Source organism: Pan paniscus, chromosome 8 (genome assembly GCF_029289425.2).
Source record: "Pan paniscus chromosome 8, NHGRI_mPanPan1-v2.0_pri, whole genome shotgun sequence".
In the NCBI taxonomy this organism is placed as follows: domain Eukaryota; kingdom Metazoa; phylum Chordata; class Mammalia; order Primates; family Hominidae; genus Pan; species Pan paniscus.
In genome coordinates, this window is record NC_073257.2 from 111,808,736 (window position 1) to 111,830,021 (window position 21,286).

At 43.8% G+C, this 21,286-nt stretch overlaps 1 protein-coding gene across 3 annotated transcripts in view; it reads right to left on the reverse strand.

The window, feature by feature from the left end:
* The window catches only part of DNMBP (dynamin binding protein), a 135,096-nt gene that overhangs the window by 37,431 nt on the left and 76,379 nt on the right, over nucleotides 1-21,286 (reverse strand). Inside the window, exon 1 of one of the 3 annotated variants that reach the window (XM_024930435.4) lies at nucleotides 15,007-20,974. The exons of the other annotated variants lie outside the window; for them this stretch is intronic. Within the exon in view, the coding sequence (XP_024786203.3) occupies nucleotides 15,007-16,162 (1,156 nt within the window). The 5' untranslated portion in view covers nucleotides 16,163-20,974. Of the gene's footprint in view, nucleotides 1-15,006; nucleotides 20,975-21,286 lie in introns of those variants that run through there. 3 annotated transcript variants of the gene reach the window in all.

Genomic DNA, 21,286 nt, shown 5'->3' on the forward strand with positions numbered 1-21,286 from the left:
AGTGATTCACAGGAACCGGGAGTCCCGCTCACATCTTCCAAACATTTACACTTAAATGAACCAGGGAGAAGAAAGGCACACAACAATATGCCACAATTTTTTAAGAAAATGCACAATTTTGTAAGAAAATGGAGAACAGGGAAAAGAGACGAAAGAAAGGAAAATCTGCAAAAACCCATACATATTTCTATATAAACATATAGGCTGGGCACAGTGGCTCACCTGAGGCCTGTAATCCCAGCACCCTGGGAGGCCAAGATGGGCGGATCACCTGAGGTCAGGAGTTTAAGACCAGCCTGGTCAACATGGTGAAACCCCATCTATACTAATAATACAAAAAAATTAGCCTGGTGTGGTGGCACACACTTGTAATCCCAGCTACTTGGGAGGCTGAGGCAGGAAAATCGCTTGAACCCGGGAGGTAGAGGCTGCAGTGAGCCGAGATCGTGCCATTGCACTCCAGCCTGGGCAACAAGTGTGAAACTCTGTCTCAAAAAAAAAAAAATATATATATATATATATACACACACACATATATATACATATATATACACATATATACATATATACACACATATACATATATACACACACACACACACACACACACACACACACACATATATATAAAATTATGTAAGTGTAGAGAGAAAGGTCTGGAAGGAAAACACACGAAATTCATCCCAGGGTTTGTCTCAGGGAAGGACCTAGGATTTGGGGGAGAAGTTGAGATCAATGGGGACTCAAACTTAACCGATACTTTTTAACCTCACAGGAACAAAATAATTTAAAAAAAAAAAAAAGTCATACTGGCTGAGCACAGTGGCTCATGACTATAATTCCAGCATTTTGGGAGATAGAGGCGGGAGGATCACTTGAAACCAGGAGTTCGAGACCAGCCTGGGCAACATAGTGAGACCCTCAGTCTCTACAAAACAAGCAACAAACAAAATTAGCTGGGCGTGGTAGCACGCGCCTGTAGTCCCAGCTACTCCGAAGGCTGAAGTGGGAGGATCACCTGGGCCTTCGAGGTTGAGGTTGCAGTGAGCTGTGATAGCTCCACTGCACACCAGCCTGGACAACAGAGTGAGACCCTGTGTCAAAAAGAAAAGAAAACAAATATTTATATGGCACTATGTGTGTCATGCACTGTTCTAGGTATTTTACAAATATTAATTTAGCTTCAAAACACCCTATTATTGTCCCCATTTTACTGATGAGGAAGGAAGAAAAATTAAGTAACTGCCCCAGTAAGTAGAAGAGCTGAGATCTCAACCTACCTTGGCTCCAGAGTCTGTGCTCTTGACCAATAGCTATTCTGTCTCTTTTTTTCCCAGGAAGGCAAACCATATGCATTCTAACCTGGAATTCCACTTTTGGGTTTTGGTAGCCATCTGGTAGCTAATAGCAAAGTGGTGCAATTCTAGAGCACAATTTAACCTGATAATTAGAGCCACAGTTTGCCCACAATAAGACTGTGAACAATGATACATTTAAGCATATTTGCACATATTAATATGATTGCATTTATAAAACGCCACCCAATATAACATAAATTATAAATCCCTTAGACAGGCTGGGCACAGTGGCTCATGCCTGTAATCCTAGCACTTTTGGAAGCCAAGGCAGGCGGATCACCTGAGGTGAGGAGTTTGAGACCAGCCTGGCCAACATGGTGAAACTCTGTCTCTACTAACATTACAAAAATTAGTTGGGCGTGGTGGCGTGTGCCTGTAATCCCAGCTACCCAGGAGGCTGAGGCAGGAGAATCGCTGGAACCTGGGAGGCAGAGGCTGCGCCTCCAGCCTGGGCGACAGAGCGAGACTCTGTCTCAAAATAAAAAAATAAATAAGTAAATCCCTCAGACAGAATCTAACCTAGTTGTGTCATACACAGTAAATATGCAACGGTATTCCAGGTAATTTATGGCAGAAATTATGTGAAATGAAGGGAAAGGCCAATTTTATTAAGTCCTTTCATTTTAAAAGTTAAAATCGAGGGCAAAGAGGGATAGGGGAGTAAATTAAAACTTTAATATTTTTTCTACTTAAAAAAAAATCGAACCTCAATACTTTATCTACTTTAAAAAAAATCAAACCTTATAGCCCAGAAGCCTGCTTTTAGGAATTTATTCTACTAAATAATTGGACAAGGGCACAAATATGTTCATTCAGGGATGGTCAATGTTTTAAAAAGCTTAGAAGCAACCTAAACAGAAAGAACTAAAATTTCCTCAAAAGGGTCTGGGTAGAGAGCAGTGGAGTGTGCCTGTAGTGCCAGCTACTCAGGAGGCTGAGGCAGAAGAATTGCTTAAATCCAGGAGGCGGAGGCTGCAGTGAGCGAGATCACGCCACTGTACTCCAGCCTTGGTGACAGAGTGAGACTCTGTCTCAATAAAAAACCAAAAGAGCAAAAGGGCCCAGGTAAATAAACTATGGCATGTCCATATAATAAAATACTCTTATAAGGCCAGGCGCAGTGGCTCACACCTATAATTCCAGAACTTTGGGAGGCCAAGGCAGTGGATCACCCGAGGTCAGGAGTTCAAGACCAGCCTGGCTAACATGGCGAAAACCCGTCTCCACTAAAAATACAAAAATTAGTTGGTTGTGGTGGCACGCGCCTATAATCCCAGCTACTCCGGAGGCTGAGACAGGAGAATCACCTGAACCTGGGAGATGGAGGTTGCAGTGAGCTGAGGTTGTGCCAATGTACTCCAGCCTGGGTGACATCTAACGTGAATTGCTGAAAAAAGTTTATGAAAGAATTGTAGTTTTGTTAAAAAGGGAAAAATATTTTAAATGCACATATTTGAAAAGAGTGTTAAAGGTGACAGAAATCGAGTTTTTCCTTTCTTTTCACTTATTCCCATTTCTAGTATTTCTATGATGAATATATAATATTGCTATGACAAAGAATAATAAAGTAGAAAAAAGAACATTTGCTGTAAAACGAGAATGTTCTAACAGTCAGCCCCCAATTACCGTTAGTCCATTTCAAATGTTCTTTACCTTTTAATAATCTGAGGTTTCTTTCCTGACCTATCAATCCCTATAAATGGATGAAGAAAATAGGGGCCAGGCGCGGTGGCTCATGCCTGCAATCCCAGCACTTTGGGAGGCCGAGGCGGGTGGATCACGAGGTCAGGAGTTCGAGACCAGCCTGGCCAACATGGTGAAACCCCGTCTCTAAAAAAAATACAAAAATTAGCTGGGCACAGTGGTGCCCACCTGTAGTGTAGTCCCAGCTACTCAGGAGGCTGAGGCAGGAGAATCCCTTAAACCCAGGAAGCAGAGGTTGCATTGAGCCAAGATCGCGCCACTGCACTCCAGCCTGAGCGATGGAGTAAGACTCTGTCTCAAAAAAAAAAAAAAAAAAGAAAAGAAAGGAAAACATTGTTGAAATAATATGCAAAAAAGAAAGCAAAAACACAACTGCCTGCCTAGCAACGCATCTAGAAGCAGTCTTTCTGCAGCAAACCCTGAGAGGAGGCGATTTGTCTGTACACGTGCTCATCTTCTCCCCAGCCCTGCCTGGAGGAATCACAAACCCTGGTTTTCCGTGTTACCACAACACTCTGGCCAGCCCACCCAACCCCCACTGCTTTTCCTCTAGCACCTACTTTACTTCTATTTGGAGAAATTTTATCCTGCTCTGTGTAAAACTTCCAGAGCTGCAGGGCTCATAGCAGACTTCCTGGATCACCAAACTTCAGAGGTAAATCTATTACAGTTAGGTCCTAAATCTCAACAGCAAGAGGAAAAACGTTCCTGGTGGCTTTTGCTCTGTAATGTCGGTCTATTTTGGCAAGTAGCCTGAAGTAAAATCCCTGCTGGGAGAAATTCCACCTCGGAGACCCAGCTCAAAGCCTCCCTTTCCCCTTTTCATATCCAGGTCCCAATCTAGGCAAACAGGACAACAAATGAGGATCAAGTGCCCAAATTACAGGAGTCTGCAACTTCTTTTTTTTTTTTTTTGAAAAGGAGTCTCACTGTCACCCAGGCTAGAGTGCAGTGGCACAATCTGGGCTCACTGCAACCTCCGCCTCCCAGGTTCAAACAATTCTCCTGCCCGAGTAGCTGGGATTACAGGCACCCGCCACTACACCCAGCTAATTTTTGTTCTTTTAGTAGAGACAAGGTTTCACCATGGTCTGCAACTTCTTATGCTGCAGGATAGTGAGTTTAATACTAGGAGTAACTCAAACACCATTTCCGAACACTCACCAAATACACATAAATCCTAGCATGGTATGCTGATAATCTTAAAACTGTGGGATTATTATTTTTTAATCTTTAGGCAGCATAAGGAAAATAATCGACATGGCAAAGATAATTTTTGTAAAATTAAAGTTATCACTGTTTAATAAGCAAATTTTTATAATGTCAGTCAATAAAACTTTACATGAAAAGCTCTATTTTCTACACACATACACACACAATCCGATGTTCTATTTTACCAAGGCTCTTGAGGCAAGGTAATAGTGCTCACGTTTTACAAATGAGGAAACAGGCAAAGAGGAATAAAATGACTTGTTTAAGACCAAACAGCTCATAAAGCAGCATATTCAAAACTGGCCTCCCAAGCCAGTGCTCTCCATTAAACGTCAAGGCCCGTTCTGGATTTTGTGTCTTATCCATAAAAGCATGGCCATTTCCTGCATTATATTTCCATTAACACTACAGTGATGGTTCAAAATTTGCTCAACTACATAACCCTCTATTTTTCTCTCCTACTCTATAAAAATCACTTTCTTCAGTTTATATTAATTAGGCGGTTTACTTTTATTCCTTCCACTTGCTCTCATAACATTTTATATATCTTTTACAACTATCCCACCTTCCCCCCCCAAAATCAGTTGATCTAAATTATAATCGTTTAAAGTTTTAATTATAGGCTGGGTGCTGTGACTCACGCCTGTAATCCCAGCACTTTGGGAGGCCAAGGCAGGTTGATCACCTGAGGTAAGGAGTTTGAGACCAGCCTGGCCAACATGGTAAAACCCCGTCTTTACTAAAAATACAAGAATTAGCCGGATGTGGTGGCGTGCGCCACCAGCTACTTGGGAGGCTGAGGCAGGAGAATCGCTTGAACCCGGGAAGCGGAGGCTACAGTGAGCCAAGATGGTGCCACGGCACTACAGCTTGGGCGACAGAGGAAGACTCCATCTGGGAGCTGGGGCAAGGATATGGAAAGCTGAAATGTCCTCTAAAGCATTCTGTAGTTTCAGTCAAGTTGTTTCATCTGTTGGAACTTCAGGAATAGCAAAATAAGTGGAGTTAAACTAGATGGTCTTTAAAGTTAGTTCCATTTGAGTGAATGAATCTAGTCTAACAGGCAAGATATAAATTCATGAAACAAAAGAATAAGACATAATAGAATAAACTTAGGTAGTAAGTGTTTAGGTTTTATTTATTTAAAAGGGTGAACCTAATCTCTCAAAATAAGGATTACTATATTTCCTTTTTTTTTTTTTTTTTTTTTTTGAGACAGAGTTTTGCTCTTATTGCCCAGGCTGGAGTGCAATGATGTGATCTCGCCTCACCGCAACCTCCGCCTCCTGGGTTCAAGCAATTCTCCTGCCTCAGCCTCCCGAGTAGCTGGGATTACAGGCACGCGCCACCACGCCTGGCTAATTTTGTATTTTTAGTAGAGAAGGGGTTTCTCCATGTTGGTCACAGTGGCCTCAAACTCCCAACCTCAGGTGATCCACTCGCCTCAGCCTCCCAAAGTGCTGGGATTACAGGTGTGAGCCACCGCCCCCAGCCCTATATTTCCAATATTTTGATGGTAAAATCTGATTAAACCTAGGATATGGGTGGGGTAAAGTCACTTCATTCCCCTGTCTCTTCCCGGACTTCGACTTTTGGGGATACATGTGGAGCTGCTCCTAGATCTTGGGAGAGCAGCAGGTGTGGTGAATAAAGCATTCAGACAATAATTCAGAAGGCCTCACCCTGCCTCCCTCCTACCTGTGTGACCTTGGACATGTTATACAACCTTTCTGGGCTGTTGCTTCTGTGTGTGTAACAAAGGGGTTGGGCCTGTTTGTCACTTTCAGCTCTGAACTCTGACGCGACTTCTCAGTCTTTTTTGTTTTGTTTTTGAGACAGAGTCTCGCTGTTGCCCAGGCTAGAATGCAGCAGCACACTCAAAGCTCACTGTAGCCTCAACCTCCTGGGCTCAAGCAATCCTCCCAAGTAGCTGGAACCACAGGCACAAGCCACCACGCCCAGTTATTTTTTTAATCTTTTGTAGAGATGGGGTCTCACTATGTTGCTCAGGCTGGGCTCCAACTCGTGAGCTCAAGGAATCTTCCTGCTTCAGCCTCCGAAAGTGCTAGGATTACAGGTGTGAGCCGCCGTGCCCAGCCGACTTCCCACTCTTTTACTTCATTTACTCCTCTCAGTTGGGTATGAGCACACTAACTTCTAACCAGTTCCGCAAGGAACATCACTTACTATGGGAGGCCTCTTTCTAATCATCCAGTTAGTCATTTCCTCTCAGCGAGCCCAGAGAACTGGGCACCTGCCACTATTATGAAACCTGTAACAACAAAGTTTAATGGTCTGTTTCCCTATTAGTCCTTGAACAGGACAAGCCTAGCTTGTCTCTGGGCCTTTTCCATCCTTTCTGCTCACCTACTGTCTTTTAAAGCTCAAGTCCCAGCTTCTCCATGACACTTTCTCTAGTCCTTGGATTGCTCTTTCCTCGAAATTCACCTCTTCGGCAACAGGTAATAACCCTTGCTATTTAACTTCTGATACACACATTCTGGGACCCAAAGTAGAATATTTATTGAGCATCTATTATATGCCAAGTACTATGTTAGATTCTGGAAATACCATCTTCATCCACTGCTATCATGGAGCTTAGACTCTACTGGACTGACCTGTGTACTCTGTATGCACTCAACCTACAGTACTTAGCACAGCAACTGGCATTTAATAAATGGCAGCAATTGAGACCAGGCGTGGTGGCCCATGCCTGTAGTCTCAGCACTTCGGGAGGCTGAGGCAGGTGGATCACTTGAGGCCAGGAGATTGAGATCAGCCTGGCCAACATGGCAAAACTCTGTCGCTACTGAAAAAAAAAAATACAAAAACGTAGCTGGGTGTGATGGTACATGCCTATAGTCCCAGCTACTCAGGTGGCTGAAGCATGAGAATCGCTTGAACCTGGGAGGTGGGGGCTGCAGTGAGCCAAGATCACGCCACTGCACTCCAGCCTGGGCAACAGAGTGAGATTCCATCTGGAAAAAAAAAAAAAAAAAAAAAGCAGCAACTAGTATTACTTAGCAGAGTGCCCTAAGCATCACTCTGCTATGATTGTGATGCTTTGGATTCAATGAAATGCAATATATTTCATTGATTTGTTTCCTTTCAGTTTATGATGAGAAGAAAGGGGTGTCTGACACTGTGGAACCAGGTCTGCTGTGCAGCTATGAATACAAACATGGATCTTCCTCCCAAATATGACTACCAGCACTGTCACACCCCTGTAGCCTGTTGGCCTGGTATCTATGTACAGCCACGGGCACTTCCTGGTTTCTCAGGAAATATCAAATTGGAAAACTGTGGTATCAGGGCGAGTGAGTCAGAGATCTGAGGTCCCACCTGAGCATGCCATGATATTGCAAGTTAGTTGCTTTGATTCACTCCCGCTTCCCACTGTACCCCTTAACACCCTCAGGTCCATATGAAAGAAGATACCCTAGAAGAGTACATCTTCCCATCCTAACTCATCATCTTGCCTTTCCTTGATATCTCTCGCTTCTACAGAGGCCTGGGGTCTCCCCAGACCAACGTTCCTTCACTGTTGATGGAATGTTATGTAAAAATAATATAGGTAATGGCTTGGGAAGAAAACACATAACCTAGCTGCTGCTGTTTTTTTGTTTTTTTGTTTTTTCTTAAAAAAAAAAAAAAGGTCTCACTCTCTTGCCCAGGCTGGAGTGCAGTGGTGCAATCATAGCTCACTGCAGCCTCAACTTCCCGGGCTCAAGCAATCTTAACCACCTCAGCCTCCTGAACTGCTGGGACCACAGGCACGCACCACCATACCCTGCTAATTCTGTTTGTCTAGCTTCTTGAGAATACAACTCATGATCCCAGGAAGCAAGGCTGGATGAGAGTTGGTCAAATTGGAGCATTCCAATCTTGGAAGAGGAGTGCCTAATTTACTCGAAAGCTTCAGTTATCTCCCAACTCTTGAAGAAATATGGCCCTGCATTCATTTCCTCTTGCCTCCACATATTTATTTTTTCCCTCTCCTTTGCCTCTTAACTACCCCATTTATCTTCAAACATTTTCTCCTTTTCTTTTTCTTGACACTTTGAGGATCTTGTTGCATACCAAATAGCTTCAGACATTGACATCTCCTGTAATCCCAGCAGTTTGGAAGGCCGAGTCGGGCAGATCACCTGAGGTCAGGAGTTCAGCACCAGCCTGGCCAACTTGGCAAAACCCTGTCTCTACTAAAAATACAAAAATTAGGGCCAGGTGTGGTGGCTCACACCTGTAATCCTAGCACTTTGGGAGGCCGAGGTGGGCGGATCACGAGGTCAGGAGTTCGACTCCAGCCTAGACAACATGGTGAAATCCCGTCTCTACTAAAAATACAAAAATTAGCCAGGTGTGGTGGCACATGCCTGTAATCTCAGCTACTCGGGAGGCTGAGGCAGAATCACTTGAACACCAGGGTCAGAGGCTGCAGTGCGCTGAGATCACACCACTGTACTGCAGCCTGGTCAAAAGAGTGAGAGTCCGTCTCCAAAAAAAATAATAATAATAAAATTCTGATTTCCTCCTGACCTCCTCCAATATTCTTGCCCCATCTCTCTTACTGCCTTCCTCCTCCTGCACTGTAACTGTGGGCATCTCTGAGGCTCAGTTCTCAGGCACCTGCTCCTCTCCCCAGCTGTTCCTTCCCTCTGTACCTGAGCTGTATCTCAGTGATACAGCTATGGAGGTGGCTCACCTCCATACATGCCCAGCTCTGATTTCTTCCTTGAGCTCCAACCCAAACTCCTACTGGCGTCTAAGATTTCAGTACTCTAGTTCTTTCCTCCACTGTGTTCCTCACCACCTTCCCCACGTCTTTGTCACCACAACCCTATGTCTTTCTCATAGTTTCCCCAACCAGAACTGTTCTCCTTGCTTCTCTCTGCCTATCCCAACTCCATTATTTCTTTAAATTTCAGCCAAGTTCAAACATTTCCCTACAGTCTTTTCTAATAGCTCAAGCAAAAACTGGTCTTTCGGCTGGGCATAGTGGCTCACGCCTGTAATCCCAGCACTTTGGGGGGCCGAGATGGGTGGATCACCTGAAGCCAGGAGTTTGAAACCAGCCTTGCCAACATGGTGAAACCCCGTCCCTACAAAAAAATACAAAAATTAGCCAGGCATGGTGGTGCATACCTGTAATCTCAGCTACTCGGGAGGCTGAGACAGGAGAATCGCTTGAACCTGGGAGGCAGAGGTTGCAGTGAGCTGAGATTGTGCCACTGCACTCCAGCCTGGGCAACAGAGTAAGACTCCAGGCCGGATGCGGTGGCGGTAGCTCACACCTGTAATCCCAGTACTTTGGGAGGCCGAGGTGGGTGGATCACGAGGTCAGGAGATCGAGACCATCCTGGCTAACACAGTGAAACCCCGTCTCTACTAAAAATACAAAAAAAAAATTAGCCGGGCGTGGTGGCGGGCACCTGTAGTCCCAGCTACTCGGGAGGCTGAGGCAGGAGAATGGCATGGACCCAGGAAGCAGAGCTTGCAGTGAACTGAGATCGCACCACTGCACTCCAGCCCGGGCGACAGAGCGAGACTCCGCCTCAAAAATAACAAAAACAAAAAACAAAAAAGAAAACAAAAAACCTGGTCTACCTTCCAACTGTCCATAGCATTTACTGTCTATGCTATACATACTTCTTTTGTATTTTGTCTCTTCAACTGATCTGCAAGCTCCTGCATGGCAGGTGTTTAAGAGTAGAGTTGCCTTCTCTGGATACCTTCAATGCTTGGTACAATGCCAAGTACAGACATTAGTTAATAAACACCTGGTGGACTGCAATTAAAGGAGATATGGGATCTATGTGCTGGTATATTAATAATAAGCTTGAATACAGACTGTTGGAACAGATATCATGTTCACATGTTTGCAATGAAAAGAAATCTTGAATACCGGAGTCCTAAAAACTTTGAGCTGTCTGTGTACTACTTCACAAAAGTGCCTTCAAATCAATGCAGGTTTTTCTTATCTTGGGAGAAAGACAAAACAGAAGATTTTCCTGCTCCACAGCAATTACTGTCCCAACTTTTAAGGGACTGCTTTCATATCCTTATCACCACTGCCCTCCTAAACTCCCTGTCATATGCTCTGTGCCCCTGCTCCTACCCTCCACCAACCTACCAAATGCAAAGGTCTTTCCCGAGTCCATATCCTCTCTTGCACCTTTGCACCTCTGCTGTCTATAATATAGTTGCAACCTCTGTTGGCAGCCTCCCTCTGACTTTCCTAACACTTTTTTTTCTGTGCACTCTGCAGAGAAATACCTAACACTTTTCTGATATTCTAAATTCATCTTTGCAGACTCAATCTACGGCTGTGCTTCTGCCTTCAAATGTGGTAATGCTGGAAAAGCAGTGGTCTAGGTGTCAAGAGAGCCAGATTCTATTCCTGCCCTAATCCTTGACCCAGTTACCTTGGAAACACATTTCAATTTCTCTGAGCTCTATCTCTTCATTTATAAAATAAATGGGTTGTATTTAAGTGTTTTTCAAACATTTTTTACTGTGACCCACACTTTATTTTTTATTTTATTTTTTCGAGACACAGTTTCACTCTGTCGCCCAGGCTGGAGTGCAGTGGCACAATCTCAGCTCACTGCAACCTCCACCTCCTGGGTTCAAGCGATTCTCCTGCCTCAGCCTCCGGAGTAGCTGGGACTACAGGCGCCCACCAACATGCCCAGCTAATTTTTGTATTTTTGTACACAGGGGGTTTCACCATGTTGGCAAGGCTGGTCTCAAACTCCTGACCTCAAGTGATCTGCCCACCTCGGCCTCCCAAAGTGCTGGTATTTCAGGCGTGAGCCACTGTGCCTGGCCTGACCCACACTTTAGGCTGTAACTCACATTTACATAATACATTTATGTCTATACACATACACATACACAAAGTATTACATGCTTACTTTTACTACATAGAATGTAGTATGAAAGTTTTTTCTATTTACTTTTATTTTTCAGAACTGCTGGTTGCAACCCCCAAACAGACTTCAAGACCCAGTCATGAGTGGCTACCCATTATTTACAAAAACATGGGATTGTGGCTATATAAGCTTCCTTCCAGTAATAACATAAGAGGCTCCTATTTTGTAGCCTTCCAACCCTGAACCTTTAGCCCTCTCTAGTTTTGTTTAGAGCCCTCTCTAGTTTCATAGTTTTCTCTGTAAGAGCTCTTCATTTAGGTATCCTAATATTACTTACATGCAAAACAGGTAACGTGGAATTTGAAACACCAGGTCCCCTTCTCATCATAACCACGTATGTTATTAGCAAGTGCAAAACCCTAGTGCCCACACTTGGTCTAGTAATGGTAGAGTAGCTCACATTGTACTAATCTCCCTACTTATAACTACCAAAAACACTTTACAAGATTAATTTTTTTAACTTTTATTTACTTTTATTTTTCTAGAGACGTGGTCTCACTCTGTCACCCAGGCTGCAGTATAGTGGCATCATCATAGCTCACTATAGCCTCGACCTGCCAGGCTCAAGTGATCCTCCCACCTCAGCCTTCTGACAGATATTTTAAAAAAATAACTATATGCAGGCACTGAAAAGCAATCAAAAGCAGGCAGAATTTGGAGGGGATATGACTCAAAACAAGGGAAGCAAACTAGGTAAGATGCACCTGTCTCCAGTCCTCCCCTCAGGGCACTCCCTAGTCTTTTAGGACGCCGGGAAATAAAGCAAAAGAAGAAAGCCCACATGGGGCAATCTTACTGGGCTGAGCAGCCAAAGGTTCCAGTCTGGGGGCTCTGAAGACATTAGCTATTAAGGGGGAAATCCTGGAAAACAGTAAGCCACAGAGAGGAGAGCCCCAAAATCTGTGCAGAAATGCCTCTCAATCCTTCAACTGTGCATGCAGGTGATGAGACTCCAAGGAACCCCGTGGAAAGCTGGAGGCCAGAAGAGCCCAGCAGATAGATCTTCACCAACTGTCTGGCTCTGGGAAGACACAGTTTGAAATTTGAGCCCCTCCAAGTTACGAGGTTCAATAAACACTTCCAGTTTTCTGTTGAAACCTCAGAAGGGCCACACCTTAGGAATAAGGCCCACCTCTCAGAACTAGAGGGCCACACCCTAGGACTAAGAGCAAACCCCTAACAGACCTGCCCTAAAAAACCTCAGATGGAGGCCTCAGGAGAATGACTGATCAGGCAGGTGAGAAAGGAAAGCCTGGGGGAAAACTGGGCTTCCTGCCTGGGGGAGAGGCTGGAGAGCAGCCACTGAAAAGAGCTCTGTCTCAGATGGAGGAGGGGTGGCAAGGGGAAGACGGGAGAAGAGGAAGGGACAGGGCATTCCACTTAGACAATCAAACTTGAAGTGTTTACGGTCTGGGGTAGATGTCCAACAGGGAGCAGGGACTATCAATCTGGAACTCAGAGACGAAACCATGGAGTGACAGGTGGGTGGGGCAACTTATAAAGGGGAAGGGAGGTGGGCAGATAAAACACAAAGAAATGGCCATTTATGAGCACCTACGACTATGTTCCGGATATGTGACTGTTTTATTTTTCTATCTCATTATGAGAGAGGTATTATCTTCACTTTACAAATTGAGAATCCGAAGCTCCAAGAGGTTAAGTAATTTTTGTCAAGTTAAGGCCATTTAGTAAATGGTGGAGCTGAGATTTGAACTCAAGGCAGACCAACTCTGATGCTTGTTCCTTTGTGTAATTACAGTGTTCCCTTGTAATATTCAGGAAGGGCAATGGCGTGAGAGAGCTAACAAAGAACGTTAGAATGCTGAAAGATTTCTAGTAAAGACAGAATTTGTTATAGGTCAAGAAGGATATTAGGGGTACAAAAAGGGGTGAACTAAATATGAATATACTTTCAAAAGTTAAGTCCTCAAAGATAAAGAGAGTTGTAGAAATGGAAATGATATTGGGTGGAACCGAGCTGGTTTCAGAGATCAGAGGGCACATTACAACACTGCAGAGAGAAGGGTTTCACTCCTGTTAAGTCAAACAGAATAAACACATTTTGATTACAGTTGGGAGGCTTAATACAATAAGGAACTAAAGATAGGAAACAAAGTTCACCAAAGGAACAGATGTGGGGGGAAGGGAAGAGGAACAATACAAAAACCAATATAAAGAATCACAGAATCAGACTTTTTTCTTTTTTAGCTGGAAGGAATTTAGAAGTTATCCAGTCCCTATCATTTCAGAGAGAAAATGCACCTAGGAAAAAATGACTAGCTGCTAAAAACCTCAGCCTCCCAACTAAAGCTGGGTTTGGTTTCATTTTTGTCTTTATAGGTGCAGGTTAAGAGCCTGTTAGGTCCAAAATGGTGCCCCGGAAATTCAAGTTAAGTCAAGCCCGTGTTGGAAGACCACCAGGTAAACCACCGGCCATCCCAGGACCACAGCAGGCTTATCTTTTCAGTCTGTGGTGGCCCCCAGTACAAATCTAACCAGCCAGCCCATTCTGAAGGAGACCTAGACGAGAAACTTTCCACTTAAGGGGAGGGTATGAGATGGATTTTTCAGATCATTCACATTCTCTGACTAACCTTTATCCTCTGGTCACAGCCTGGACCCCAAAATTGGCCAGAACCAGAAAGGCCGTTTGGCATGAAGACAACATACAGCATACACACACATGAAAGGTTTAACAGAGTCCAGTAATTATAAAAATAACACAGTAGAAATAAAGCTCACTTATGAGAATTGAAGAAAAGATATAATGGCAAGAAAGAAAGAATCTCTACATGATAAAAGACTCCTAATATTCTCATTTCACAGACAACGTAGTTAAGGCTCAGTGAGATGAAGTGATTTGAAAGCTAGAAATAATCTTCTGGAATCCACAAGAGTGTCAGTACTCATCATTCACTTAAGATTCCTGAATGTCAAGGAGTGAACAATCTATAAAACAAATCAGGGCTACTCTGGGCACACTGCCTATGGGGTAGCCCTGCTCTGAAAGGAGCGGTAAAAAAAAAAATTAAAATGAAGGCCTGGCAATGGTGGCTTACACTTGTAATCCCAGTACTTTGGGAAGCAGAGGTGGGTGGTTCGCTCAAGCCCAGGAGTTCAAGATCAGCCTGGGCAACATGGTGAAACCCTGCCCCTACAAAAAAATAAAAAAGTAGCCGGGCATGGTGGCATGTACCCATAGTCCCAGCTACTCAGGAGGCTGAAGTGGGAGGATCTCTTGAGCCCAGGAGTTTGAGGCTGCAGTGAGCCATGACCGTGCCACTGTTCTCCAGCCGGGGGGACAGAATGAGATCTTGTTTCAAAAAAATAAATAAATAAAAATAAAGTCAAGTCTTCTTTTCCATTAATGTCCAAAGAAGTGTAGAGACTGAGAGAAAAAAAAAAAAAACATGCCAGGAAAATGAATTTTAGCTTGATGCCCTGATAATAAACTTGCTGCCTCGAGAAGATGAACAAAAACATGAAAGTAAGAAAGGAAAGATACTTGAGATTAGAGACATCTGAAAAAACCAGGAAGCGTAAATAAAAGTTCCCATGAGAGCACTGTCCGAATGTTGCATATTTTTAGCACTGTATATATACTCTTGCTCTGTACAATGCCTTCCAAAGGCATTTAATTCCAATTAAATCTCTAAGGTTGTTCTCACTCAAGGTGCACTTGATAAGAAGCTCAGGGCCCGGGCTCCTTAAGAACACAAGTGCTCCTAGTACCTGGTATAACTACCCTTTCAATCTATTTTTATGCTTTATCTTAAGAAGGCTGGCTGAGTTCATACCTTGGGTTTTCTTCCTGTTTTGCATGAACTCTGAGCGCCTCAGGGTGCTGGGTGCTGTGCGGCGGAGGCAACTATTCCTTCTCCAAGTCTCTGGGCCATTTAATTTTTTCTCTTCCTCTAAATGCCAGATGTTCTTCTCTAATGACGAGCTCTGAGGAATCCCCAAATGATGTCCTCCTTGTTCTCCCCTGGTACACTGAGTCTGCAGACCATCCAGAAGGATCCCGCTGCCCCCATGTGCCTTTGTTCTTGGTATGTCAATGCCATTATACTCCAAATTCTCCATTTGATGGAGAGAATCTGTTCCTCTGGAATTACGAGATTTATATGCACAGTTTGCAAATAAAGCATCATAGCCTTTATTTTCTATATCAAAATCACCCTGATCCATAATATGAGTCTTTGCTTTGGGATACATTTTGTCATTTTGATGAACATTCCTGTCCCCTTCATGGTATTTGATAAATTCCTTATCTTCATTGACACCATTCGAATCTGAAAAGCTCACAGGCTGACCATCAGGATAACTCCCAGGAACGTGATATAAATTGCTGTGTTCTCTACAATAAAAATTAGTTGCCCGACAATCCTCAAGATTATGGTTAACATTCTCATGGTCTATATACCACAACTGAGGTTGACCTAAATTCGCTGAAGAATCATCCAAACCCCTACAGTCAGTCAATTGTTCAGCTTTTTTAGAGTCCTCAGGATTATAATTCAGATTCTTACAGTCTGAGTAGCCATTTGCCTCCCCGTATCCACCAGCTTTTGAGGTCACATCTGGGCTTCTCGTAGGCGAATTATCCTTCGTCCCAGGGCTGAGACTCTCATAATCTACATTTTCTGGACTCCTACAACCATCATGACCTCCGTGGTACACACAGCCCTTTCCACTTTCGTGTGCTTCCCCACAGTCCATATAGCTTGGTTCACTCTGTTCAAAATCCCAGTATCCACAATCCCTTTTTCTGTAGGGCCGATGCTGCCCCTTGGCCCAGTACCTGGGATCCAAGTCATTTTCTCTGTAGAGTCCATCCAGCACTGTAAGGTTCCTTTTCCATACACTCCTGTAGTCTTCATACTCCCAGCTGGAGTCCCAGTGCCTTTTCTCCTCCACTTCCCTTTCTTTTCTAGCCTTCTGGGTTTCACACATATTCTATGTGCTTAAAGACAAAGGTTTTACTTTTCTTTTCCATGGGCCTGGGCTGGGCTGTGGACAGGTGCAGTCTAGCCTAAGGCTGGATTTGTCCTGCTTAAAATGTCTCCCAAGCATTCCGGACACTCTTCTCGTTGCTCTAGTCGGAGCGCAGTGAGATGTGGAGTTATTTCAACCTCAGGATCCAATCAGCGAGCTACTCTATCTTTCTCCAGAGGCCAGAAGATAATGAGTAACTAGTATGCATGTGATTGGAGTTGCCAGCTTTGTTTGGTGTTTCCCTCAAGCTGGTCAAACTGGCTTGGCTGCTTTACTTGCTGAAGATAGAGGCATTCTGCTACTCTAAAGGTTTTGCAGGAAAAGTCGTGTGAAAGAGAAACAGCACCCCTTTAGAAGTCCAGGTCAGGTCATATATCAGTCTCCCCCGCCTCTTTAATCCTTTAGTAAGCCACAAGGGGTATAAACAAGTGCTTTCCTTCTCAAGCTGCACCTCCATTCCCCATCCTCCAAGTCCACCTTTCTAATCCTTGAACATCTGAAACCTTTCAGGACTTCATCCCTTAACTTAGAGGCAGGACTCTTCTGAGTGCTTTGCTTTTCTGGAATTCAAGTCACCAGTTAGTGTACACTCCAGTCGCAAGCTGCTGAAGCTCCCACCTGCAGACAGTTAGTCATACGACTGAAGGAAGAAAAAGTACTTCCTTTTACTTTGATCTGGTGAGCAGGTGATTTTATAGCGTAAACATTCTTCCCAGAATGGAGTTAGGTATGCTTTCACATTTTCCCAGATACTTGTCATGCCAGGGAAGCATCAAAAACATTCATTTCTTAAACCTCTTTTCTAGTTAATTCATACAACATATTTAAGAAGTCGAAAATGAGGCCAGAAATCAAAAAGGCAGGTAAATGGCTATTTAAATCAACAAATATTAGATGGTTACCTATCATAGAGGAGGCATTGTGGAACAGAAAAAGACAAACAAGTTAGTCCCTGCCTCTTACAATGCAGAAGCAACACGCTTAAAGAAAGATCTAATGTGATAAGTGCTATGGAGCGAAGACAAACAGCAACAGCACCAAAGCAAAGTCCCTGGCATGGCAAGTGGAGGCTTCAGGGAAGTGGTTGGATGTGAACAGTGACTTCAAGGAGAAGCAGGATCTCTGCAGACTTCACATATGGAGCACTAAGAAATGGGGAATCATCTGAAGGATACAATACGTGGAAAATAACAGAGGAGGCTGAAGAGATAGGTTGGGGTGGACCCCAGAGGATGTCAATGACATTTATTTTATTCAATGGAAAGCAAAGAGTCATGAGGTTTTAGAGCACGGGAAACACATGCTAAGAGACAGACCTTAATAAGATTACTCTTTTAGCTGTCTGGTCATTTCTTGGATATCTAGGAATGATTCCTTGAACTTTAATCCTTATTTGTGAAATAATATCCAGAACCCTGAGGAAAACTGCCTTATATGCTTTGTTAATAATTACATGTTTACTCTTGGGTAACTACTAATTCTCTCTGGAACTCAATCTACACATCAATAAAATGAGGCGGTTGGCCACAATGACTCCTCGGATTCCCTCAGCATGTTTCTAGATCACCTGCCCCCTCAAACAAAAGGCCAATAAAAAATAAATTGACCAGTGGTATTCATCAGTCAAAGCACATGTGTTGTAAATTTGTGATGCCATGAATGTGAGCTCTCAGGAAAGAAGTTCTGACATGGCTCGTATGGAAACCTGAATAAAATACTGTACGTGGTCAGGCTGCATAAAGCACATAGTTCCCCTGGCATTTAGAGACAGCCCAAAAGGAGTCCGTGAGGAACCCAGGACTGCAGTCAGACTGCTCATATCCGATTCTAAGAAGACCTGCACTCTTTTTTACCATTTTATTCCTAATGCATTTCCTGTTCAAATAAAAAATCCAACCAGAGGAAACAAGCAGTGTGGCTGGGATTAATTGTGCATGAGTCAAAGGCTCAGGCTGACCCTAAGGGTCACCACACTTCCTATTTTTCTGTTCTCAAAATCTGGTCTTGCTCGTGCAGGAGTTCCTCATATTGGTATTTCAGAAGTCTGGGAATGACCACTAGTTATTCTGGAGATACCAATCTAATGGAAAAAGTGATCCGTTCCTAAGGAATCACCTAGGATCCCAGGGGAATAGCTTGTATGACTCTTTCTGATGAAAAACAGAGACTTGCGCTTCAGTAACAGGGCTATAAAACAGGGGCATTGAGGCAGAATATGGTGACCCACACCTTTAACCTCAGCAGTTTAGGAGGCCCAGGTGGGAGGATCACTTGAGCCCAGGAGTTTGAGGCCAGCTTGGGCAACAAATGAGACCCCATCTCCACAATAAAAAAAAAAAAAAAATTAGCTGGGCACAGTGGCACACACCTGTAGTCCCAGCTACTCAGGAGGCTGAGGCAGGAGGATCGCTTGACCTGGAGGTCAAGCTTGACCTGGGAGGTCAAAGCTACAATGAGCAGTGATTGAGCCACTGCCCTCCAGCCTGGGTAACAGACTGAGACCCTGTCTTAAAAAATAATAATAATCAAATGAATTTTAAAATAAAAAGGGTATTGAACTAAATAATCTCTAAAGTACTTTCCAGGTTCTAAATTGTGTATGTTTTTGAAGATTCACCTTTACTGTGTAGAAATAACCAATAAAATAGCAGTCCATCAGGTAATAAAGCTTATCAAAACAGTTATCCTGTTGAAAATAGATAGGAAAACAAGCCTTATTATATGGGTTCAGGGGGATCTGGCAAAACAAGGAAAATAGCATAATTCTACAGCTTTAAGAAAGCCAGTTGATTTCAAAGCCAGCAGAGTGGGAGTTATGGCACGCTTTTATTCTTCCCCTTCACCAAGAGGCCCATTGTGTCTGAACAGCAGTCAGTCACCAGTGCATTCCCTCTGTGTTCTCGATGGATGGCCTTAGGGCCAGAGGGGGAAAAATCACTTGTTGTTGTTTTTGTTTTTTTGGTTTTTTTTTTTTGAAACGGAGTCTCGCTCTATCACCCAGGCTGGAGTGCAGTGGCGCGATCTCGGCTCACTGCAAGCTCCGCCTCCCAGGTTCACACCGTTCTCCTGCCTCAGCCTCCCTGGTAGCTGGGACTACAGGCGCCCGCCACCATGCCCGGCTAAAGTTTTGTAATTTTAGTAGAGACAGGGTTTCACCGTGTTAGCCAGGATGGGCTCAATCTCCTGACCTCGTGATCCACCTGCCTCGGCGTCCCAAAGTGCTGGGATTACAGGCATGAGCCACTGCGCCCAGCCTTGTGATTTTTTAGGACCGCAACTTCTGACCAAGGGATAGGGAATCATAAGTTAAAGGAATGTAGAAATACAGGACCAAGACCCTATTTTTGGGGAGCATTGAAACCAAATAATATCAAATTTGTGAAAATATTTTGGGCACCTCTCTCTAAGTCTAAAATCTTAGGTGCTGTATAGTATATAAAAATACAAGTGTCAGAATTCATGATGTAGACAATAATTTCTTTTCCAGGCTATAGACAGCCAAGATGAATGTGAGCTTCTAAGGTTTTTTAGAGAAGCAAGCCTAGGTTTCAGATGGAGAGACAGTGTAACTGGAGTAAGGCTTTAGGGTTAATAATGATGTGGCTTCATAACAATAAAAACCTCCTTGTGTGGAATAGGGTCTCATATCATAGGTGAGATAATATTGGATAGTTGGAGAAAGGGAAAGTTGTGACTGGATAATCATGAATGTAAGTTTGCTTTGGGGTGAAAGCATAAGTCTTTTGGTAGCTCAGTAAACCTCTACAGAGAGTGTCCAGAGCAAATTTATTTTTTATATATTTTGGGTAATAAGAATAGGATTACTGAGGAAGAAGCCATTAGCAGTAGGCTCCTTGTGCTTCATGGTAAAAGTTTGGCCCGGGGAGGGAGATGATAAAACTGGTACATTTGTAATCTTGATTTCTCAGGAATCGTTTGGTAGACTTGAAGAAATAATGCCTGGGGACAAGATTTCAAAGGGTGAGATGGTGGGAATTGGACCAGGGTCGTAGCATAGAGCAATTAGTAGAAGGAAGAGGCCAGGCACAGTGGCTCACACCTGAAATCCCAGCACTGTGGGAGACTCAGGCGGGTGGATCACTTGAGTCCAGGAGTTCGAGACCAGCCTGGGCAACATAGTGAGACCCTGTCAAAATAAAAATTAGGTATGGTGGCGCATGCCTGTAGTCTCAGCTACTTAGGAGGCTGAGGTGGGACAATCAGTTGAGCCCGGGTGGTCAAGGCTGCAGTAAGCCATGATTGCACCACTGCACTCAGCCTTGGTGATAGGGTGAGACCCTGTCTCCACAAAAAAAAAAAAAAAAAAAAAAAAGAAAAAGAAAAAGACAAAGGGAGGAAATATTTTGAAAGAAGGAATTAGAAGAAAAAAGGAAATTAGCAGCAGAAGTCAGTTTGGAAAGCAGAATGTAATGAATTTATTTGGGAGTTGGAGTTGAAGAATCATCATCATTAGCAAATGAACATCAAGTGCTTGCCATGCAAAAGGCATCATACCAGACTCTTGAGATACCAAAGAGAAGGTGGTACCTACCATTAAGGAACTGTAACCTACTTGGGAATATAAGACAGACTTAGTTTTTTTTTTCTTATTTATTTTATTTTATTTTTTAGAGACAGGGCCTCTCTTTGTCACCCAGGCTGTAGTGCAGTGGTCTGATCATAGTTCACTGTAGCCTTGAACTGTTGGGCTCAAGCAGTCTTCCCACCTCAGCCTCACGAGTAGCTGAGACTACAGGCAATAGCCACCTTGCCTGAGTAGACTTAAATTTTTTGTTGTTGTTGTTGAGATGGAGTTTTGCTCTCGTCACACAGGCTGGAGTGCAATGGTGCAACCTCAGCTCACTGCAACCTCTGTCTTCCACGTCCAAGCCATTTTTCTGCCTCAGCCTCTCGAGTAGCTGGGGTTATAGGCATGCACCCCGCCGCCCGGCTAATTTTGTATTTTTAGTAGACACAGGGTTTCACCATGTTGGCCAGGCTAGTCTTGAACTCCTGACCTGAGGTGATCCCGTGCACCTCGGCCTCCCGAAGTGCTGGGATTGCAGGCGTGAGCCACCGCAA